Source organism: Scomber scombrus, chromosome 19, assembly GCF_963691925.1.
Source record: "Scomber scombrus chromosome 19, fScoSco1.1, whole genome shotgun sequence".
Classification (NCBI taxonomy): Eukaryota; Metazoa; Chordata; class Actinopteri; order Scombriformes; family Scombridae; genus Scomber; species Scomber scombrus.
In genome coordinates, this window is record NC_084988.1 from 2,861,128 (window position 1) to 2,882,651 (window position 21,524).

Here is a 21,524-nt window from a genome sequence, read left to right on the forward strand (position 1 = left end):
TTCCTTCCTCCCTCCCTCCTTCTCTTTCTCTCTCTCCTCCCTTCCTTCTTTCCTTTCTCCATCCCCCTTTCTTCCTTCCTTCTGTCCTTCCTTCCTCCCTCCCTCCTTCTTTCCTTCCCTCCTTCCTTCCTTTCCTTCCTCCCTCCCTGCTTCTCTCTTTCTTTCCTCCCCCTACCTACCGCCCTTCCTTTTTTCCTCTGTCCTTCCTTCCTTCCATCCTTCCTCCCTTCCTCTTTTCCTTTCTCCCTTTCTCCCTCCTTCCTTCTTTTCTTCCTTCTTTCCTCCCTCCCTCCCTCCTTTCCTTCCTTCTCCCTCCCTCCTTTCCTCCCTCCCCCCTTCCTCCCTTCCTTCCTTCCTCGACTCGAGGACAACAGGAGGGTTAAAGCTGAACTTGCTCTCTCCCCCCTGCAGCATGTATGTGACCTTATATAACGTCCTGTATGTAGATGCATAACGTGTCTCTTTTATATCACTGCTCTTCATCTCTTTTGTGTTTTTGTTGTTGTTTTTTTGCACAAATGATAAATCTATAATAAATAAAAGAAACAATTACAGGCTACAGCTCAACTACAGGTTTATCATCAAGATTTTTTTTAACTTATACTTTAAATATCAAACCTTAAAATACTCCACTTAAGAGTTTTATATGTTATATTCTTCGACTCTTAATTACAAATGCATTAATACATAAGCAGCATTTTCGAGGTGCGGCCAATTTAATTATTTTGTACTCTACATGTTGTTAAACGAGGCATTCAGGGACCAGAAAGGGTAACTCTTTTATAAACTGGTTGTATATGTAGGTTGGTTAACTGTAAATGTGCTCACAGTGGATCTCATGGTTGCTGCAAAATGACTTATAAATTACATCTGTCTACAATGATTAGTCTACCGACAGGAAATCAACAATTTTGATAATTCAATCATCGTTTTAGTACTTTTTCCGAGCAAAAATGCTAAATATTCACCCACTTTAAAATGTGCTATAGAACTGTGGTATTATTAAAAATATTAGTATAAATGTTATATTTTGGGGGATTTGGATTGTTAATCAGAAAAACAATAGTACATAAAGGATGTCGGTGGATGTTCGGATGGGCGTCTCACTGTTTTCTGATGTTTCATTGACAATGATTAATCTATGGATTTGTTATGATAAATATTAGATTAATCTTTATTATTGTTAGTTGCAGCTTTAGATACATGTAGTAGTATAAATTGCAATATTCCCCTCTGAAATGTGGTGGAGTGTTAGAAAAAAATGCAGCATAAAGTGGAAATACTCAAAGTACAGTAAGTTACTTGAGTATACTATCAATTACTTTCCAGGAATGGCAAAATAATGTTTATTTCGTGGTATTTAGCCTGAAAACAGTGTCTGATATCACAGCAAAACTGTAAGCACCTTTAACAGCATGACAGGAATATTACATCTTAATAATGGCATTAAAATAATAATAATAAACGATGTAAAATAGCATAAACTCACTCACTACCACAGGTTCTCTTCAGGCCTGTATTACAGAGGCACATGAGACATTTTCTAATAAGCTATAAATACTGTGATGAATTACATTAATAATCTAAGTCTTTAATGGCACCATTTTTTTTATTATGAGATATGCAAAAAATATGCTGCCATGAAGTGGCTGTGATGAAGATGCAACTATCAACTCTTCAGAGAGTATAACACAACATCAACCATGCAGGAATTAAGAAGCAATATCATAATTATTGCTTTATTTGGTGATTGATAAAGGCCACAATTATAGCAGCTATATGGCTAAAAGGTAGAATAGCAACAGTAATGGGCAAAAAGAGGATAAACTGGCCTACACATCCTGTCGCTCTCAATCAACCAAACCCAAGAAAGACACCAAGAGGAGGAGGAGGAGGAGAGAAAACAGCATCCATCTCTCCTGCACCGACACCAGGGTGGAGAGAAAAGACATATCCACATTTTAAGGTGAAGAGAAGCTGGTACTTACTGTCTGAGGCCATGGCTGCGGTTGTTTCCCCCTCAGACCGTCAGCGGGAGCGAGTGAGAGACCGGCGGATCAGCTGCAGCAGCTTCCCCGCAGCTCCTCATCCTCCAGACCCGCAAATCTGCAGCCACATAGCGGTGAACGGAGACGCCTTCAGGGACTGTAGGAACGTTCGCCACACTCGATAGGAGTATAACGACTTGAGTTTGCTAAATTTAGTGAATAAAAATTTCAAAATCATCTTTAACAATCATTTTTGCCCCTGATATTTCAATATCACTTGCTTAAATTGATCAAAAATTTAAGGGATTTGGAGAATATGTCTGTAACGCAAATATCTGATAGTCTTTGAACGCCTCATTCATCAACAGCAGTAGCTAATGTCTAAGTTGCTAATTAGTTAAATTATCTACAGCTTGCATCAGTTAAGACAAAAATCTGACTTGTTAACATTAAACAGACTTTAATGTCATATAAAAATATAATTTAAAATACAAAACATGTTAAATGTGTAATTAAACACAACTAAAAACATAAAACTAGTCAAAGCAAGAGAGGACACATCCACTTAAAGCTGCTTAGTCACAGCTAGCCTTGTACTTGCTTTCCTTCTCTAAATGTTTCTTTAATTTAAATATTATATATATGTTTGATCAACTAAATCTTGGTAATTTAACGTGTTATATCCCACATGCATAATGTAGCCAATAAATGTGGTAAAGAGATAATAGAGACAGTTTCTGATACTTATGTACTTTTGGCTTAAGTTAGATATTAAATGTGGGAGTTTTATATATTATGGTAGTTTTATTTTATTTTATATTTTATTTATTGTCATACAGTGATGACAATATTTTTTGTAATGCGATTAGGTGTCACCCAGTGATACAACATAACAATTAATTAATATAGTAATTAGTTAAAGTAAATGAATAACAATATTTACAGTAGTACAGATTTACATTATTACAGTATATTGTGACAATTTGAAATTCATAGAAAACAATTAAATAAATGAATTTCAAAAAACATAATAATAATGTAAAATAACAAATCTGAATGTTTCTTCCCCCATTGAATAAAACCAGATTAAAGTTACGATTTTCCTTCATTGCAACCATTAAAAAACAGCCTCAGACAAAAACTGAGGGACAAATTTAGCATCTATAACATATCCACCCATTATCTAATCTGAATCAAATGAGACACAATAAAGACACAAACCTTTGTAGAAAAAGCATTTTTATATAAAACAAACTTGACAACATATTTTTAACAGTGGAGACAATAACGAAGGCCGAGCTGCAGCACAGAACCCAGTTTTAACATTTCACATAAGAAGGTTTAAGAGGAAAAAAAAACCTGCATGAAGTAACTGTTTCCTTTAGTGTTGTGTATTACGGTATCCTGATAGTTCAGTCAAAGGCACTCATCTCCTGACGTTTACAGACAGCCGTGATGATCATATCAGTCCATCAAACAAATATAATCAGACTGACCCAAAAAATCTTCTCAGACCCAAAATCCTCTAACACCACTGAGGCTGACATATGTGCATGCTGTATCTGTCTCTCTTATCATTGATCACTGTTATATATTTATATATTTTACTATGTGTGAACTTTTTTCTGATGAAAATGCACATGTGTGATTGATGGATGTATGTGCATATATCTATTGGTTTCCCACTGGGACAATAAAGTCTTACTTTAGCTGTTTCTGTTCACATATTCTAACATTTCTTGCAAATACAAATAGTTTTACAACCATATTTTTTCTTCAACAGCCTGCTTTGCATGTCTTCTTTACATCCATTATGATTTTCAACTCAAACAAATAAATAAAAGAACATTTTAAAATGTAAAAACATTCACATTTTTGCTATGATACAGATTCCCAGAATATAAAAACAGATCATTTAAAACCTGAATTTTAAAACAAACATTATTGAACGTTGAACAGCAGCTGCGGTCAGGATGAAGGTCGACTGCTGCGTCGTCTTCATCACAACTTGAATCTTCTCTGCTGTTTTGGTTTTTCTGAAGGGGAGAAAAAAAAAAGAGAAAACAATATAACAACACAATATAAGAAAAGAAGTCAGTAATTCAACATGTGAACATTTCAAAAGAGAAAAATAAACACTGTTGATTCTCTTATTGTTTTATAATAACATTATTTTGTGATCTACAGTAGAATATAGATGATGATGAGTCAGCGTTAGGAGGAAAAGTCAGAAGATTCATCCTGATTATTGAATCATTTTAAACTAACGAAGCAGCGTCTCTGGAGTTGAATGTAAAGCTGCAGCGAATGATTCTTTTCATTAATTGATTAATCAGCATAAAGTATCAAACTGAGTATTAAAATATTAAGTTTATTATCACATAACAAAGAAAGCAGCAGATTAAAAGGATGAAACTAGAGGAAATTTGGCATTTTCAACTTGAAAAATGACTTGATTAATACATTATTACGTCTCTGTCGATGGATTAATTGATTAATTGACTAATTGTTTCAGCTCTGGTTGGATGTCAATGTCAGTCTGTTGATCCAAAATTGTGTAAGAATTATATTTTGCCATCAACACGAACACAATTTAGCATGTTTGCATGTTAACATACCCGAGCAGGTTCTCCCCAACACTCAGAGACACAGAGCAGAGAACACAGACTAATGTAGAGAGCTTTTAAAGGGAGTAAAGCCCCATATTGATCCTTTATGAATGAAACTGACATGAGTGTAAAAGGAAAAGTTGTGAAATGTGATGATGTGTTGAACCTTCAGGAGCAGAGTCCAGTGTGGTGAGAACGCTGGTATGAGTGGATGTCGGAGGCGTCTTCAGACAAGTCACCTGATCAGGAGACAAAACATCATTTTAACACAACATTCAAGTACTTAAGTAAAAATACGCAAAACAGCAAAGTAGAAATATTCCATCACTAAATCATCCATCTGGCAGCAGCTTTCTCCTGTTGTTTTTAATTGTATTAATAGTGAGGTAATAGGAGGAATTTACTGGTGATGTCTAAACTTTCGTTGGTTCTGGCTTTCAGAGACGGTTTGACTATCCTGATGCGACCTGGAGGCTTCGCTGGTCCGAACACGCTGCTGGTGAAATCCACCTGTAACCTGACGATGACGCCGGGACTTTGAGGCCTGAGAGCAACAAACACAAACACATTTAAGCATTTAGCACTCTGAACAAACTTCACACTGATTCCTCTTTTTTTATTAGAAAATGAAAGGGTTAGGGTCTTCCTGTGGGATTTCTTAACATTTGTTCCTAATATACATTTTCCAACAATTAAAAACAACACATTTACATATATTAGTGAAGCTGTGCAGCTGCAGCTAAACCTCTCTGATAACATTAATATAAATAATTTCAACCCTTTGAACCTCAGGGTGTTTCTGCATGTTTTTAAGCTCCTTTATTAATAATATGAGTTTATGTGTCACCCATGCATGCCATACTATGATTTTTTTCAGGACAAGTTAGGCTATGTTTTCCATTCAGTTGTTCACTTTTGTGTCTTTATGACAAGAAGTTTTCAATCCAGCACAAATCTCTTCATATCTGAATGAATAGAGGGGGTTTTCACGGTTTCAGGGATATCATTATTATGTTGATTGGAAATCCTCAGCCTTAATAAAGTCAAAATGTATTGATGATGCCAAAGAAATATTTTGATTGATATGATCTAATGATGATTTAGTGACATCATTCTGATTGATACCATGTGTTTTTTTACCATGATGGTGAAATTTGCTCCACACAGTTTTCATGTTGCGTCTTCTTACACACAGATATGGATGCAGCTGTAAAAACGTATACATACTTATATCATTTATTAACCAACATCTAGTGTCTTTTTTCTCTTATTTCAAAGTGCATTTACTGAAGCTCATCCTGAACAGATTGCAGAGTATCATGATTTTTTTAATGGGCAGTTTTAAGATGATTTTTACAGTGTGTGTTTGATGTTTGTGCGTTCTGGTTCGACAGAGTTAGGATTTTGAGATGAAGTGGTGTGAATTTTATGAAACACAAACCTCGGCTGCGGTCCCATACGCCTTCGACTTGATGGAGGCGACGAGATTGGCTCTTCTGGAGCACTGAGGGCAGAAAAAAAACATGCAGTCGGTCAACAGCGCCACCCTCTGGGACACGCTATTATTACAACTTCCTTTACAAAACAGCACAAATAAAAAAGCATTGAACATCCTGCAGGAGGCGCCAGAGATGCATTAATGAACAAAGCGAGGAGCTTAACTAACTCACATCCTGCTGAGTAGATGTTCCCTCACCGCTGTCTTCATCTTCATCACCACCCCCTTCCTAACAAGACAAGACACTTCATCTTATTAAGGAAGAAACAGATTTAAAAAGTATAAAAAACATAATAACTTTATTTGTATAGCACCTTTCATACAAGTAATGCAGCTCACATTAACGTAATATACGATGGAAAATAAAAACATGCAATAACAATATCAAACTCTCTCTTACTATATTATTTATAATGTGAAGAAACAATGTATATATTTTGTCTTAGAGAAACTGAAAATCTCACCTCCTCCTCTGCTGCCACTTGTAGAAAATCCATAACGGTGCGCGGAGCTGAGGGACGAGATCTTTCCTGATCAGGTCGACGGATGAAGGCGGCTGTTCTGACGCTGACGCTACAGAAACCTTCATCTTCTCGTAGATGTCATGAACGTTTGAGAGTTCCTGCAAGAAGACACATCATAGCATCTCTTTATGAGGAGGAGGAGGAGGAGGAGGAGGAGGAGGAGGAGGGAGGAGGAGGAGAAGGAAGAGGAAAAGGAAATGGAGGGGGAAGAGGAGGAGGAGATGGAGGAGAAAGAAGAGGAGGAGGAGGAGAAAGAAGAGGAGCAGGAGAAAGAAGAGGAGGAGGAGAAGGAAGAGGAGGAGGAGGAGGAGAAAGAAGAGGAGCAGGAGAAAGAAGAAGAGGAGGAGAGGATGAGGAGGAGGAGGAGAAGAAGAGGAGCAGGAGAAAGAAGAGGAGGAGGAGAAGGAAGAGGAGGAGAGGAGAAAGAAGAGAGCAGGAGAAAGAAGAGGAGGAGGAGAAGGATGAGGAGGAGGAGGAGAAAGAAGAGGAGCAGGAGAAAGAAGAGGAGGAGGAGAAGGATGAGGAGGAGGAGGAGAAAGAAGAGGAGCAGGAGAAAGAAGAGGGGGAGGAGAAGGAAGAGGAGGAGGAGGAGAAAGAAGAGGAGCAGGAGAAGAAGAGGAGGAGGAGAAGGAAGAGGAGGAGGAGGAGGAGGAGGAGAAAGAAGAGGAGCAGGAGAAAGAAGAGGAGGAGGAGACGGATGAGGAGGAGGAGGAGAAAGAAGAGGAGCAGGAGAAAGAAGAGGAGGAGGAGGAGGAGGAGGAGGAGGAGGAGCGAGGAGGAGAAAGAAGAGGAGCAGGAGAAGAAGAGGAGGAGGAGAAGGAGAAGGAAGAGAAGGAGACAAGGAAAAGGAAGAGGAGGAGGAAGAGAAGGAGGAGGAGGAGGAGGAGGAGGAGAAGGAGAAGGAAGAGAAGGTAGGACAAGGAAAAAGGAAGAGGAGGAGGAAGAGAAGGAATAGGAGGAGAAAAAAGAGGAGGAGGAGAAGGAAGAGGAGAAGGAAGTGGAGAAGGAGTACAAGAGAAGGAAAAGGAGACGGAGGACAAGGAAATGAAGAGGAGGAGAAAGAAGAGGAGGGGGAGAAGGAAGAGAGGAGAAGGGAAGAGGAGGAGGAGGAGGAAATGGAGGAGAAGCAATATAAGGAGGGAGGAGAGATGGAAGAGGAAGAGGAGAAAGAAGACAAGGAGGAGAAGGAAGAGGAGGAGGGGGAGGAAAAGAAGAGGAGAAGGAAGAGCAGGAGGAGATGGAGGAGAAAGAAGAGGAGGAGAAAGAAGAAGAGGAGAAAGAAAAGGAGGAGAAAGAAGAGGAGGAGAAGAGTCTCAGCTCACCTCCAGCAGCTCGATGTTGATCAGCTCCTGCGGACGAGACGCTCGCTCCATGAACTCCTCGCTCAACACTGAGCCTTCAAACTTCCTCTTCTTATCAAACTTAAGCTGCAGGAGGAGAAGAGGAGGAGGAGGAGGAAGAAAGAGGAGGAGGAGGAGGAGGAGGAGGAGGAGGAGGAGGAGACACAATGATCATAAAGATGAATGTGAATATGGAAGATTAAGAACGCCAAAAATAAAAACTAAATCAAAGAATAAAGTCATTTATCATTTATAAGCAATATATAAACAGTTAATAAATGATTTATAATGACACTATTATGTCATTTTGTTTATTAATGTTTTTGTTAACAACCAGAACTCCACCTGTCAGCATCTATAAGTGACAATTAATGATATTATAATAATATAAGATATGTGTGTACAGTATATTAGTCTTATGCATGAATTTACTGTCACAATAAAATAAATTAAAAACAGGTTTTAAAAAGGACAATATCAAAGAAATAATTTATAAAAACCAAAAAAAAACCAAACAGATTAAACTTTTTAAAATTGCACAACTTTAAATAAATTTCTGGACATTTCACAGAAGAGAGAAATTCAGATAAATGCATTTCAGTGCTGTAAATTCAGTATTTTAATTTCATACTGTATATTTGTACGTTTCACATAAGATTTAAATTATTATGGCTGTTGTTTGCTTCTATAAACATGTAGTTTGTGAGTGAGTTTTAGTTTACATTTAATTACAATAATTATAATGACAGCATACTCTTGAATGAATATCTCAATGTGTCTTTATGAGCAGCTCACCAGAGTGGGCATGGCGGTGAAGTGAAAGGCTTTGTGGAACGTCAGCTGTCTGAAGATGAAGACGACGTCGGAGTGCTTAGCGTTCAAAGCGTCCTTCTCAAACTTCTTCACGTCCTCCCAATCCTTTAACGCCACACGGATCTGCAGCCAGAGACACGAGAAGAACTCTATCAGCAGATTTAATAAGTGACTGAACCCTTTAATAAACCCTGTAACAGTGTAATGCATCCCTGTGTGCACGTGTGTGTGTGTGTGTGTGTGTGCGTGTGTGTGTTGCGTACCTGCTCTGGAGGCGAGGCGTTCTGACAGTGAAACAGACTGTACAGCAGGTAAAGTCCTCCAACTCTGATCTGGAAGCTGAACGGAGGCAGGAAGTAGTTGTACGCCGTTTCCAGAAGCAGGCGACTGAACCTTCGCTTCTCGTGCTGCAAAGTGCCGCTGAAACAACAACAATGGGTTAAATTATTACACAACAGTAAACATTAGACACAATTATTATACAACATATCATTTTTTAAAAAAGGTTACTTTTTTAATTCAGAAAAGTCACTGAGCTTAATTCTCATAATCATGTCATTTAAGTAAGTTTCTCACATATTCATTACTACTTATAATTATGTAATTATTCTAAATACTTTCAAGCAACAATTACCTCATGACTTATTCTAGCTTGCAACTAAGGGATTATTTTCAATCACAATTAATCTGTTTTTTTTATTTTCTCCATCAATAAATTACTTAATTAGTCTTTAAATTGTCAGAATATGTTGATCATCGTCATCAACAGTAGTCAACAACTAAAAGATGTTCAGTACAATCTTAGATGACTAAAGAAAAGTTAAGATTTTAAATGCAGGATTTTACTTGTGATTAAGTATTTTTACACTGTGGTATTAATACTTTTACTTATCTAGTCTAAAGCAGTGGTTCTTAAAGTAGAGTCTGGGGTCCCAGCTATAAAGGTAATAAGTTATTTCCATTAACTTCATCCATAAGTAACACAGTGACAGAAAGTACTCTGCCACCAATAAAGTATCACCATCATATATTTTGGTGATGGTATTCATACACTTTCTGTAATAAAACATCTAAAAGCACAAATCTTATCAGACGAGGGTTCCTGATCTCATTGGTGTCAGTTTTGGGGTCCTTGACCCTCTACAGTGGAACAGGTTCAGAACCACTGACCTAAAAGGATCTGGAAGTTATTTTAACACTGCAGGTCACAGAATCTGATGGGTGACCAAATACGATGTAACACCGGTGCAATAACAACATATATAATATACAAACCTGCGGCTATGTATCACGATAAATACTACTATTAATCAGGACTTTAAACACATAATCAATAATACTTTATCGCAGAGAAAAATGTGAATATTTAAGGAGGAAACTTACTAGAATATCTGCTCAAACTTGCTCTCTTTCCAGATGTTGCAGAACACCTGGAAGCGGACTGAGTCAGTCTTCTTGTAGCGGCTCAGCAGCTGCTCACAGTCTTCTTTCACTGCTTTCCTGCAGTCGTTCATCTCACGCACAGGAGGACCCATTATTATTATTACCCCTAAAACCAGTCCTGAACCTGAATTACAGCAGGCAGGGATGTAAACACGACTCCACTAAGACTGTCGCAGCTTTATTACAACATCAGTCTGCGCTCATGAGACGTTCAGGGACCATAGTAGAAGAAGGCCTCAGACCTCTAACATTGTTTTTTTATCCATTACTTGAAATATTTATATTCCTTTTATATGTTGTTGCCCTTTTTATATCTTTTATACTTTTTTAATGCTTAAAACTGCTGCACTTTACTTGATGACTGAAGGTGTCTTTGGTGTATTTTCTTGTTTTTGATGGTGAAGCCTATGCAACGTATCGTTCTGCACTAAAATGGTGTTTGAATGACAATAAAAATAATCTTGAATCTTATTATTGTTATAATAATAATAATAATAATAATAATAATAATAATAATAATAAATTTAACTTATAGAGCGCTTTTAACAAAACTCAAAGACGCTTTACTGAATCAAAGACAAATTAAAACAACAAAACAATCAAACATTAAATGATATTAATGATATGTTATTGTTATTGTTTTTATTAATATTATTATTAATATTATTGTTATTGTTGTTGTTGTTGTTGTAATAAATAAAGCTGCCTTGCCTTGTTCCGACTTCAGCAGCTGCACTTGAATGCAGCAAACGGATGTACGTCCGTTTCCGTTGGTTACGTAACTTACGTGCTGCGGAAGTAAACAATCCTCAGGTGACGTGGAGCAGAAGGTCTTCAGACTAGTTGTCGATCCGGATCAACCGGAGCTGATCCCGCAGCTGTAGGAGACATTTACCGTCTCTGTGTTGTTGTGAAGGCCGTAAACAGGTCGTGTTGTGTCGGGTAAACTCCCCGGATCCCCGGTAAAGCTCGGTAAAACCCGGTAAACCCCGGTGAAGCTCTGCAGAGCTCCATGGCCACAGCGCAGGAGGCCAGCAGGCCGTTCGCAGGACTGTCCGATGTCTCCATCTCGGAGGACATCCCGGTGGAGGGAGACATCTCCGTCCCCATCGGCTCCTCCAGGAGGGACGATGAGTTCTCCACGCTGGACGAACCGGTGAAGGAGACGATCCTGCGGGACCTGCGGGCCGTGGGGAACAAGTTCATCCATGTGCTGTACCCGCAGAGGAGCTCCGCGCTGCTGCGGGATTGGGACCTGTGGGGCCCGCTGCTGCTCTGCGTGACTCTGGCTCTGCTGCTGCAGGGAGGAGCTGCAGACAGCGAGGAGCAGGGAGGCCCGCAGTTCGCTGAGGTAACCAACATATTTGTGTTATTATTATAGTTAGGGTTTGGGTGATGTGGGAAGAATCAGATATCACGATATTTTTCACCAAATACCTCGATATCGATATTTTAGTGATGATTATCGGTGCTTTCACAATCAATAATGTGGATATGATGACTAAGTGGATAAAGGCAGATAATAGAAAAGTATATAAAGTTCAGAAAATGACCATTAAAAGCAGGAAAAGACACTTATTCCGTATCATGATATTACCATATTCAAATTCTAAGACGATATCGATAAAATATTCATTTATTGCCCAGTCCTAATTGTAGTAGGGGCTTATACCTGATTATTATTATTATAGTTAGGGCTGGGCGATGTGGGAAGAATCAGATATATCGATATTTTTCACCAAATACCTCGATATCGATATTTTAGTGATGATTATCGGTGCTTTCACAATCAGTAATGTGGATATAATGACTAAGTGGGTAAATGCAGATAATAGAACAGCTACAACAGTCTGGTTAGTTCAGAAAATTACATCATTTTACTGTAATGCAACATTTAAAACCAGGAAAGACACTTATGCCATATTACAATATTACGTTATCCAAATTCTGAGATGATATCTAGTCTCATATCACGATATCGATTATAATATCAATATATTGCCCAGAACTCAGATAGATAGATAGATAGATAGATAGATAGATAGATAGATAGATAGATAGATAGATAGATACATAGATAGATAGATAGATAGATACTTTATTGGTCCTTCACAGGAAACTGCTTGGCTAACAGCTGATACATAAACACTCAACACCTCTGACTATTCAATGGAAATGTATCACCATAAATACCCAGAAGTTATACTAATAAAACAATAATATGTATACATATGTAATAAATTATAAGAAAGTACTCAATGTGGCAAAAAAAAGAAGAAGAAGGGTATTGATGTTAAGTTGGTTTAAAAGTGTATTGATAATGCCAAGACTGTTTTATTATAATTTCTTTGGATCTACAGCAGACAGGTATTCTGCCCATTCAGAGACAAATGAAATGTCATTCATCTCTGCTGACTCAACACTAACTTTTAATAAACTCCCTCCTCTCAGGTCTTCGTCATCGTCTGGTTCGGCTCCATCATCATCACCCTCAACTCCAAGCTGCTGGGCGGCACCATCTCTTTCTTCCAGAGCCTGTGCGTGCTTGGTTACTGCATCATGCCTCTGACCGTTGCCATGGCAGTGTGTCGGATCGTCCTGATCGGCGGCTCGGGCACCGTCAGCTTCGCCGTGCGGCTGGCGGTCGTCATCGCCTCCTTCAGCTGGTCCACCTTCGCCTCCACGGCCTTCCTCGCCGACAGCCAGCCGCCCAACCGCAAGGCGCTGGTGGTCTACCCGGTGTTCCTCTTCTACTTCGTGATCGGCTGGATGGTCCTGACGTTCTCGCCGTCGCAGTAGGAGACAACTGGAAGAACCGGATTTGAGTTTGAACTGATAGTAAAAGAGTGACAGAACTCAAACCAACACCAGAATCTGCCTTTTTTTGGACGAAGATGAATGACTACTGAACTTGACTGTGAGTGTTTCTGGGTCCTGATGATTAAAAAAAAAAAGAAGAAAATAAGTATTTTAGACTCACAGGACTCTTTTCAGGAGGGGGAATGACCAAGTCCAGTTGGGAGACGAGGGGAGGGAGTAAAAAAGCGGATGAATATGTTCATATTTTTCCAGTTTTGTCTCCTACATGATGTGCAAAAATAAAAGTCTGAAGGCTTGTAAATAGAAAACGCTCAATGAATGTTTGAGGAGCAAAAAAAAAAAAAAAGCAGGGCTACAATTATTCTTTTGTTATTCACTCGGGACGTGTTTGACACTTCATACAGTCTGAAAAGCAAAATAGAAACATCCACTGGAGGCGGCAGCTTGTATCTCAACAAGTAAACTAACTATATTTACGTTTTCAGCTCATTTATCGTCGGTCTAAAACAACAGAATAGGTTTTATTTTTTAATAATTCCCCCAAAAAACGACATATATGAGTGTTGTCAGCGCCCTCTAGTGGACTGATGGGGACCAGACGAACGCACCCACGGGACAGTTTTATAATTTAATGTTTTATGGTGTGACAGCGCTGTGGTTAAGGTCTGATTAGGTAAAAATGAGGGTTTGGACACCTGAGTTACAGCGAATCACGACATAAAACAGCGTTGAAATTAACCCTTGTGTTGTCCTCCCGGGTCAAATTGACCCCGTCTGTTTTGACTGTTCCTTCATTCCTCCCTTCCTTCCTTCCCTTCCTTCTTTCCTTCCTCCATCCCCCTTCTTTCCTCCTTCCTTCCTTCCTCTCTTTCTTCCCTCCCTCCTTCTCTCTTTCTTTCCTCCCCCTATCTTCCTCCCTTCCCTCTTTCCTCTGTCCTTCTTTCGTTCCTACCTCCCTTCCTCTTTTCCTTTTCTCCTTCCTTCCTTGCTTCTTCCCTCCCTCCCTCCTTCTCTCTTTCTTTCCTCCCCCTACCTTAGTCCCTTCCTTCTTTCATCTGTCCTTCTTTCCTTCCTTCCTCCCTTCCTCTTTTCCTTTTGCCCTCCCTCCCTCGTTCCTTCTTTCCTCCCTCCCTCCTACCTTCCTTCCTTCCTTCTTTCCTCTGTCTTTCCTTCCTTCCCTTCCTTCCTTCCTTCCTCTTTTCCTTCTTTGACTCGAGGACAACAGGAGGGTTAAAGGTGTCTTTCACAGGAATAAGACACTTTTTTTTGCCTTTTTTTCATGTCTGCAAACTATCCATCCTTTCTACCTCCCTCCACCTGATAGGAAATCACCTTTTCTTTTTCCTTTTTTTAACAATGTTTTATTGGCTCTGAGGTGCAACAGCACACTACAGAAATAACACTCAGACAGAGCAGGTATTTCCTTCCCAGTTGTCCCAGTTTCCCTCGAACCACGACTATCATGTTACTCTCTGGTTAGCTCCCAGTCCCTGTTAGTCCTCTTTGAAAAGAGTGAGTAAGGTCCACGTGGAAGGTTTAGCGAGTTTGGTGTGAATTTAAATTGAATTAAATGTAATTATCACAGGTAAAGTAATGAAAGTAGGAGGAGTAAGAGGAATCACCTGTCATAATTACAACGACCACTAGATGGCGTAAATGTAACTATGAGTCGTTTTCCAGCCTGAATTTTCAACCTATTCTGTGTTTTTTTTTTTCATTAGAGGACGAGTTGTTTTATGTTTGTGGTTTTTACTTTAATTATTTTAAAGACTGTACGCAGCATGACGCTCTTCTTTATTTCCTGTTTTTTTTCTTCTTTTCCTGAATAGTTGCACAACAAAAGTAGCTGAATAAACCACCAAATGCTATTTTTTTTTTCTTTTGCTGTTTGTATGCGACGACAAAGCCGACAACAAAATGAAATGCATCAGCAAATATTACAAATCATCGTCATTTGTAGAATAAAAACAGGCATTTATACACATTCAGGGGAATTTCATGCAAAAAGACAAAAAGACACCAGACGCACAAATAATAATAATAATAACTTTAACTTATATTGTAAATTTCATACATGAGAGATGTGATACACAGAACATGGAAATAAATGAGGAGCACAAACAGGAACATGAAGACATAAAGGATTAAACTAAGACTTATAAAGAACCATTAAGTAAAATGACAGAACTGTAGGTGAAGTGAAAATATACTAAAAGTTGAGTGAGGCTGATGTAATTTGATGCTATAACTAATTATTCTTTACATGATTGATTAATTGGCTAAATATCAATTAATCATTTAATCTTAACATCAGAAAACAGTTAAAATGAAATCAGGTTTCTTTTTTCTGTCTAAAATGAGGAAAAACAGCAAATTTTTACATTTGAGAAGTTTGAACAAGACAATTTTTTACTACGAATAACTTCAAATTATCAAAAAATGCTATGTTTCATGTCAAAAAGTGATGTCATCAAATGTCTAATTTTGTCCGAAAAACAGTCTAATAACAGCAAATATTAAATTTACTTCCGGAAAGCAACTATTCTGATAATAAAATAATCGTTATAGTTGGATTTTTAGCGAATATACCAGAAATGATCTAGTTTCAGCTTCTTAAATGTGACAATTTAAAGCTTTTCTTTCTCATACATGAAGATAAACTGGAAATATAAAAACATTTTCACTGTTTTCTGACATTTTATTGATTAAATGATTCATTAATATGAGAAAATAATCAACATTTTAATCAATAATGAACAATAATCATTAGTTGCAACCCTTTAAATGACTTTAAATAAATAAAGTTATCAAATTAGTTGCTGATTAATTGTCTGCCTCTAATATTCGTGTCCAGTGAACATCGAGGCTGATTCACACACTACTGTTTGCATTTTTAACATTTAATATATTTTATATATCTATTTTCGATTTAAGACATCGTCACGTGTTGGATGTTGATTCTGTAGTATTATTATTATTATTATTATTATTATTTCTTTTCTCAAATTAAACTTTTGATTCAGAGCCAAAAATCCTAACTCCAATCTGTGATGTGTTTTTGTTTCTGAATGTTTTGTTTCTCAGTCTCTTCTCACATCTCTGATTTTTCCATCCAGTGATTCAAGTAGAAGAATAAAAGAGTCACGTCTGATTATCAGGTTAATTATTTCCTCCCTTCTTACTTTATGTGCATGTTGGGAGTCAGCAGACAGTCAGCGTTGAGTTAAAGGGACAGAAAGTATTGTGAGAGTTTGTTTGAGGTCAATTTGATGTGAAATGAAAGAGGAAACTTTCAAGATGTAAGAGCTTTATAATCACATGCACAGCAACTCTGAAGGCAGTGAAATTTGGCTTCTTTGAGCTCTAGCTTCAATTCAAATACAAAAAAAGGAGAGAGAGAGAAAAGAAAGATAAGAGAGAGGTGAAATAAACAATATAAATGTATCCAAATATACATTATATTATCAAAACTGCAGATAACTATCAGTAAAGAGGTCAGAGTTCATCATGTTAGGAGAGAAATAATAAGAGGATTGTTTTGTTTCTTCTCTTTAAAAATCCGTCATAAAACTCTCTAATGAATTAATATCTAATCATCAGACTACTGAGCAGTTACAGGCAGCATGTTTAGTCATATTCGGGTATTTCTGATACCAGAAACAGCTGCAAACATCAGGATTTGATCTGTCAGTCCCTCTTAGAAAGAAAGAGAGAGAGAGCTTCTTCACTGAACTGCAGTTTAACATCAATAACTGTGGGTTTGTGTTTAGAGGATGAAGGTGATGACTTTTTATTTTCTTTAATTGGAAGTTCGACTGATGCGACTGATGATTTTCATGGTTTTATTCATTTATTCATTGATTTATTATTGACCTAATTTAACTTTTTAACACTTTTTTTTGGTGCAGCAGTTGAGTCACTAAGAAAAGACAAACTAATAACAGCAAATATTAAATTTAATGTTCAGAGTCGATCAACACAGAATTAATTGGCAATTATTCTGATGATCAAATAATCATTATAGTCTTTTTTTCATCTAGTTTCAGCTTCTCAAATGTGACAATTTAAAGCTTTTCTTTCTCATACATGAAGATAAACTGGAAATATAAAAACATTTTCTCTGTTTTCTGACTTTTTATTGATTAAATGATTCATTAAATTAAGAAAATAATCGACAGTTTAATCAATAATGAATATAATCGTTAGTTGCAGCCTTGATATTGAGAAAAATGACTCATTTAAGACGCTTTATAAGAGGAGAAAGTTTAAATATTTTGCATGAAAAATGATTTAAAGGATTATTTGATTATCAGAATAGTTGCTGGTTAATTTCTAGTCGATCATCTAATTGATTAATTGATGCAGCTTTGGTTTAAATTTCACTTTTATGATCCTAAAACACAGTTGATTGATCACACTTCACTGTGTTTTTTCATGATTAAAAGCATCAACTCTCTGCAGACGCTCTCTGTGGGATTAAAGAAGCATTCTGGGAATTGTAGGAAACGATAAAAGGCGACAAAATAAAGTTAAAAAACCTTTTATCATATGAATATTTCACCTTGAATAAAGTGAACTCAACACCCTGATGATCCTGCAGCTGTTCTGTCCTTTAATGATCTTTCCTCTCTGTGTTTCTCTCTAATCATTTCTGTTGATTTCCTTTTAATTTATCTGTACTCATCACTGACATCAACGAATGAAAAGAATTAAACTATATTTGATCAGCAGGTGATCACATGTTCTCTTTACTTCTTCACTTCACACTCTGCAGTTTATTCATTAACCTTTTAAATCATTTATGTTGTTGTTGTTTATTATTTCACTGTTTCAATTCAGATTTCACTCCACACTGTCATAAATTAAGAATGAAAATATAACAAAGTTAAAAGGAAAATAAAAGCAAAAAAATTAAAAAAAATTGATGGTTTATTTATTTTTTATTCTAGATGCTTTAATGAATTCATGAATGCACTTTTTTGGTAACCTAATTTTATAGTTTTTTTAAATATATGTATACATTATGTGAAGTCTTGCAGGAAAAGAGTGGAAATGTTTTATAGTGTTTAAAATGATTATTGAATGTTTAGTTTCTGGTGAATCCAATTAAATCAAGAAGAATGACAATGCAAGAATCAACAATCAAAAGAAAATGCAAACTAAAATTTTAAGATATAAATTTACTCATTTTACATATTGTGCTGTTATAAAAACTTAATTTATTTTAAAAAAGGGATTAAAATGTGTTTTTTCTCATTATAAACTTCACATTTAACACATTACATTACACTCAAAATGTATTACGACATAATAGAAATTTAAACGTTACCTCAAATGTCCAAACACACACACACACACACACCTGATTCTAATAATTAACTCGTTATCAGGCCCTTAACGAGCTTCAGCTGCTTGATAACGAGTTAATTATTAGAGTCAGGTGTGTTAGAGTGAGGTGATACCTATAATATGCAGGGCAGCAGCTCTCCAGGGTTGGAGTCTACTTGTTTAGGTTATAGAACAACATGCCCTCCTTTCATGGGATAAAAATAAACCCTGTGTTTGGTTCAGACTCGTGGAGGTGAGAGCAGCCGAGAGACACCCAAAGAAGTTAACTAACCCTCCCCGAACTGTCAAAACTACAGTCTGTTATTCTGTCTAGGAAGGAAGGAAGGAAAAATGGAAGAAAAGGAGGGAGGACAGATGGAAGGAAGGAAAGAAGGAAGGAAAGATGGAAGGAAGAAAGGACAGATGAACAGAAGGAAGGAAGGAAGGAAGGAAGGATGGAATAAAGGAAAAGAAGACAGGAAGGAAAAAAGGAAGGAAGGAAAATAAAGAGAGAGGGAGGAAGGAAGGAAGGAAGGAAGGACGGAAGGAAAAAAATGGAAGAAAAGAAGGGAGGACAGATGGAAGGAAGGAAAGAAGGAAGGAAAGATGGAAGGAAGAAAGGACAGATGAACAGAAGGAAGGAAGGAAGGAAGGAAAGGAAGGAAGGATGACAGGAAGGAAAAAGGGAAGGAAGGAAAATAAAGAGAGAGGAAGGAAGGAAGGAAGGAAGGAAGGAAGGAAGGAAAGAAAAATGGAAGAAAAGAAGGGGAGGACAGATGGAAAGAAGGGAAGGAAAGATGGAAGGAAGGAAGGACAGATGAACAGAAGGAAGGAAGGAAGGGAAGGAAGGATGGAATAAAGGAAAAGAAGAAAGGAAGGAAAAAAGGAAGGAAGGAAAATAAAAAGAGAGGGAGGAAGGAAGGAAGGAAGGAAGGAAAGAAAAATGGAAGGAAAGAAGGGGAGGACAGATGGAAGGAAGGAAGGACAGATGAACAGAAGGAAGGAAGGGAGGGAAGGAAGGATGGAATAAAGGAAAAGAAGAAAGGAAGGAAAAAAGGAAGGAAGGAAAATAAGACAGGAAAGAAGGAAGGAAGGAAGGGAGGGAGGAAAGAAGGAAAGATGGAAGGAAGGAAGGACAGATGAACAGAAGGAAGGAAGGTAAATAAGACAGGAAAGAAGGAAGGAAGGGAGGAAGGTAAATAAGACAGGAAAGAAGGAAGGAAGGGAGGAAGGAACTGTCAAAACTACAGTCTGTTATTCTGTCTCTCTCCAGGTTAGCAGTGAAATGTATTAATTAATCTAAAGCTGCTGATCTCACATCAGATACGAGTCATAGTTTTATAATTTCATTGCAAATTAAACACAAGAAAATAAAAGTTAAACACACAAAAATGAAGCCAGACACTTGTGATGAGGGTCGGAGGGTTTATTGATGATCAGGCTGTAGGAGTGCTGCTGCTCTTCTTCTTCTTGTGTTTATCGGTTACATTCCTCCATACGTTGAGAAGGGCGACTCGGGCCATAAGAAAGGTGATGGTGAAGTTACGTCGATACCATTCCCTAAAAAGAAAAAAGAAAGAGAAAACTGATGTGACTTAACAGATTTAATTAGTTCAACCTGTAAAACACATAAATAAATATTGGTCTTCAGTCTGCTCAATGTCTTAAATATTAACAGAAAAGACGGGAGGGGAAGTAGAAGAGCGACACCTTAAAATGAGGGCAGATAATTCAAGTTTATATGTTCTGTATTTTCATTTGATTCTTTTCCTCTTCAGATATTATGCTGCCTGTTGACCAGGATGTAAAGTGTTTGATTTGTTCCTGTTCTGGGGAATATTGCTAATCTAAAGGAGGATGTTAAACTAGAGGTGTAAAGATACATCGATTCAATGATCAATGAGATAATAGCACTGATGCACAATGAGAATATCAAAGTCTGAAAAAGTCTGTGAAGATCTTGAGCAGCTTTTTATCCACAAAAACTATAAAAAACGACTCTGAGAGAGCGATGAGTATCTCTGCTGTGATGTCACACGTCTGCAGCTGGATTATAGAGACGAGTCTTTCATCAGATATAAACTGTCTGAAATCTGAATCGTTTTTTTCCTCTGCAGTTTAGAAAGAGAAGCAAAAAATAAGAAAAGAAAATAAGGAGGGAGTGAGGAAGGAAGGAAAAATGGAAGGAAGAAAGGACAGATGAACAGAAGGAGGAAGCAAGGAAGGAAAGGAAGGAAGGATGGAATAAAGGAAAAGAAGACAGGAAGGAAAAAAGGAAGGAAGGAAAATAAGGAGGGAGGGAAGGAATGAAGGAAGGAAGGAAGGAAGGAAGGAAGGAAGGAAAAATGGAAGAAAAGGAGGGAGGACAGATGGAAAGAAGGGAAGGAAAGAAGGAAAGATGGAAGGAAGAAAGGACAGATGAACAGAAGGAAGGAAGGAAGGAAGGAAGGAAAGAAGGAAGGAAGGAAGGAAGGAAGGAAGGAAGGAAGGAAGGAAGGAAGGAAAGAAGGAAAGGAAGGACGGATGGAATAAAGGAAAAGAAGACAGGAAGGAAAAAAGGAAGGAAGGAAAAGAAGACAGGAAAGAAGGAAGGAAGGGAGGAAGGAAGGAAGGAAAATAAGACAGGAAAGAGAGATGGAAGAAAGGGAGGGAGGGAAGAAGGAGGGAAGAAGGAAGGAAAGTGGGCCGGTTCTGACCCGCGGGGCCGCATGTTTGACACCCCTGTTTTATAGGATGTGAACATTTTAAAGCTCAATATATCAAAATGTGGCGCTTCATAGTAAACAGGAAGTCTATTTTCATTTAAAAAAATAATAGACTCATTGGAGGTGGTCATGATATCGTCTCATATCGATCTCTGTGCTCCTGAAACTAATCCACTCACTGATTTTGTGATATCTGCAAACATTGAATCAGTATAATATAATATCATAAAGATTGATGATTTACACCTTCAGACAGTGGAAATGCCTGTTTAAACCTCCTTCTGCACCTTTCTGACAGTGGATAAGGGGCGTGGTGAGCTGCTCATGGTCCTTTCTTTAACTCTCCATTAAAGACATGTGAGACACTCTGCTGTAAAATAACTCACTTGTTATAATTTGCGTGTCGTATTCTGTTTGTGTCCAGAAAGCTTTTATAAAACACGGCCATTTCTTCAC

At 37.7% G+C, this 21,524-nt stretch overlaps 3 protein-coding genes across 3 annotated transcripts in view; 1 reads left to right on the forward strand and 2 right to left on the reverse strand.

The window, feature by feature from the left end:
* Positions 1-3,259: 3,259 nt before the first annotated feature.
* On the reverse strand, positions 3,260-10,390 carry snapc1b (small nuclear RNA activating complex, polypeptide 1b). Its single transcript, XM_062440653.1, is given in 11 exon segments — positions 3,260-4,024; positions 4,764-4,831; positions 4,998-5,110; positions 5,112-5,141; positions 6,039-6,101; positions 6,268-6,326; positions 6,561-6,717; positions 7,942-8,046; positions 8,755-8,895; positions 9,036-9,192; positions 10,156-10,390. Coding segments are annotated over 11 exon segments (1,080 nt in total). The 5' UTR covers positions 10,308-10,390; the 3' UTR covers positions 3,260-3,989.
* Positions 10,391-11,027: 637 nt separating this feature from the next.
* On the forward strand, positions 11,028-16,073 carry yipf6 (Yip1 domain family, member 6). The gene is made up of 2 exons (XM_062440899.1): positions 11,028-11,566; positions 12,667-16,073. Exons 1-2 carry the CDS (start codon positions 11,228-11,230, stop codon positions 13,012-13,014), a joined length of 687 nt encoding a protein of 228 aa, XP_062296883.1. The 5' UTR covers positions 11,028-11,227; the 3' UTR covers positions 13,015-16,073.
* A 3,714-nt stretch (positions 16,074-19,787) lies between these two features.
* LOC134000619 (cytochrome c oxidase assembly factor 8) overlaps positions 19,788-21,524 on the reverse strand; it is a 14,917-nt gene continuing 13,180 nt past the window's right edge. The window contains exons 4-5 of the mRNA XM_062440023.1: positions 21,455-21,524; positions 19,788-19,923 (exon numbers count right to left, since the gene is read on the reverse strand). Of these exons, the coding sequence (XP_062296007.1) occupies positions 19,800-19,923; positions 21,455-21,524 (194 nt within the window). The 3' untranslated portion in view covers positions 19,788-19,799. The remainder of the gene's footprint in view (positions 19,924-21,454) is intronic.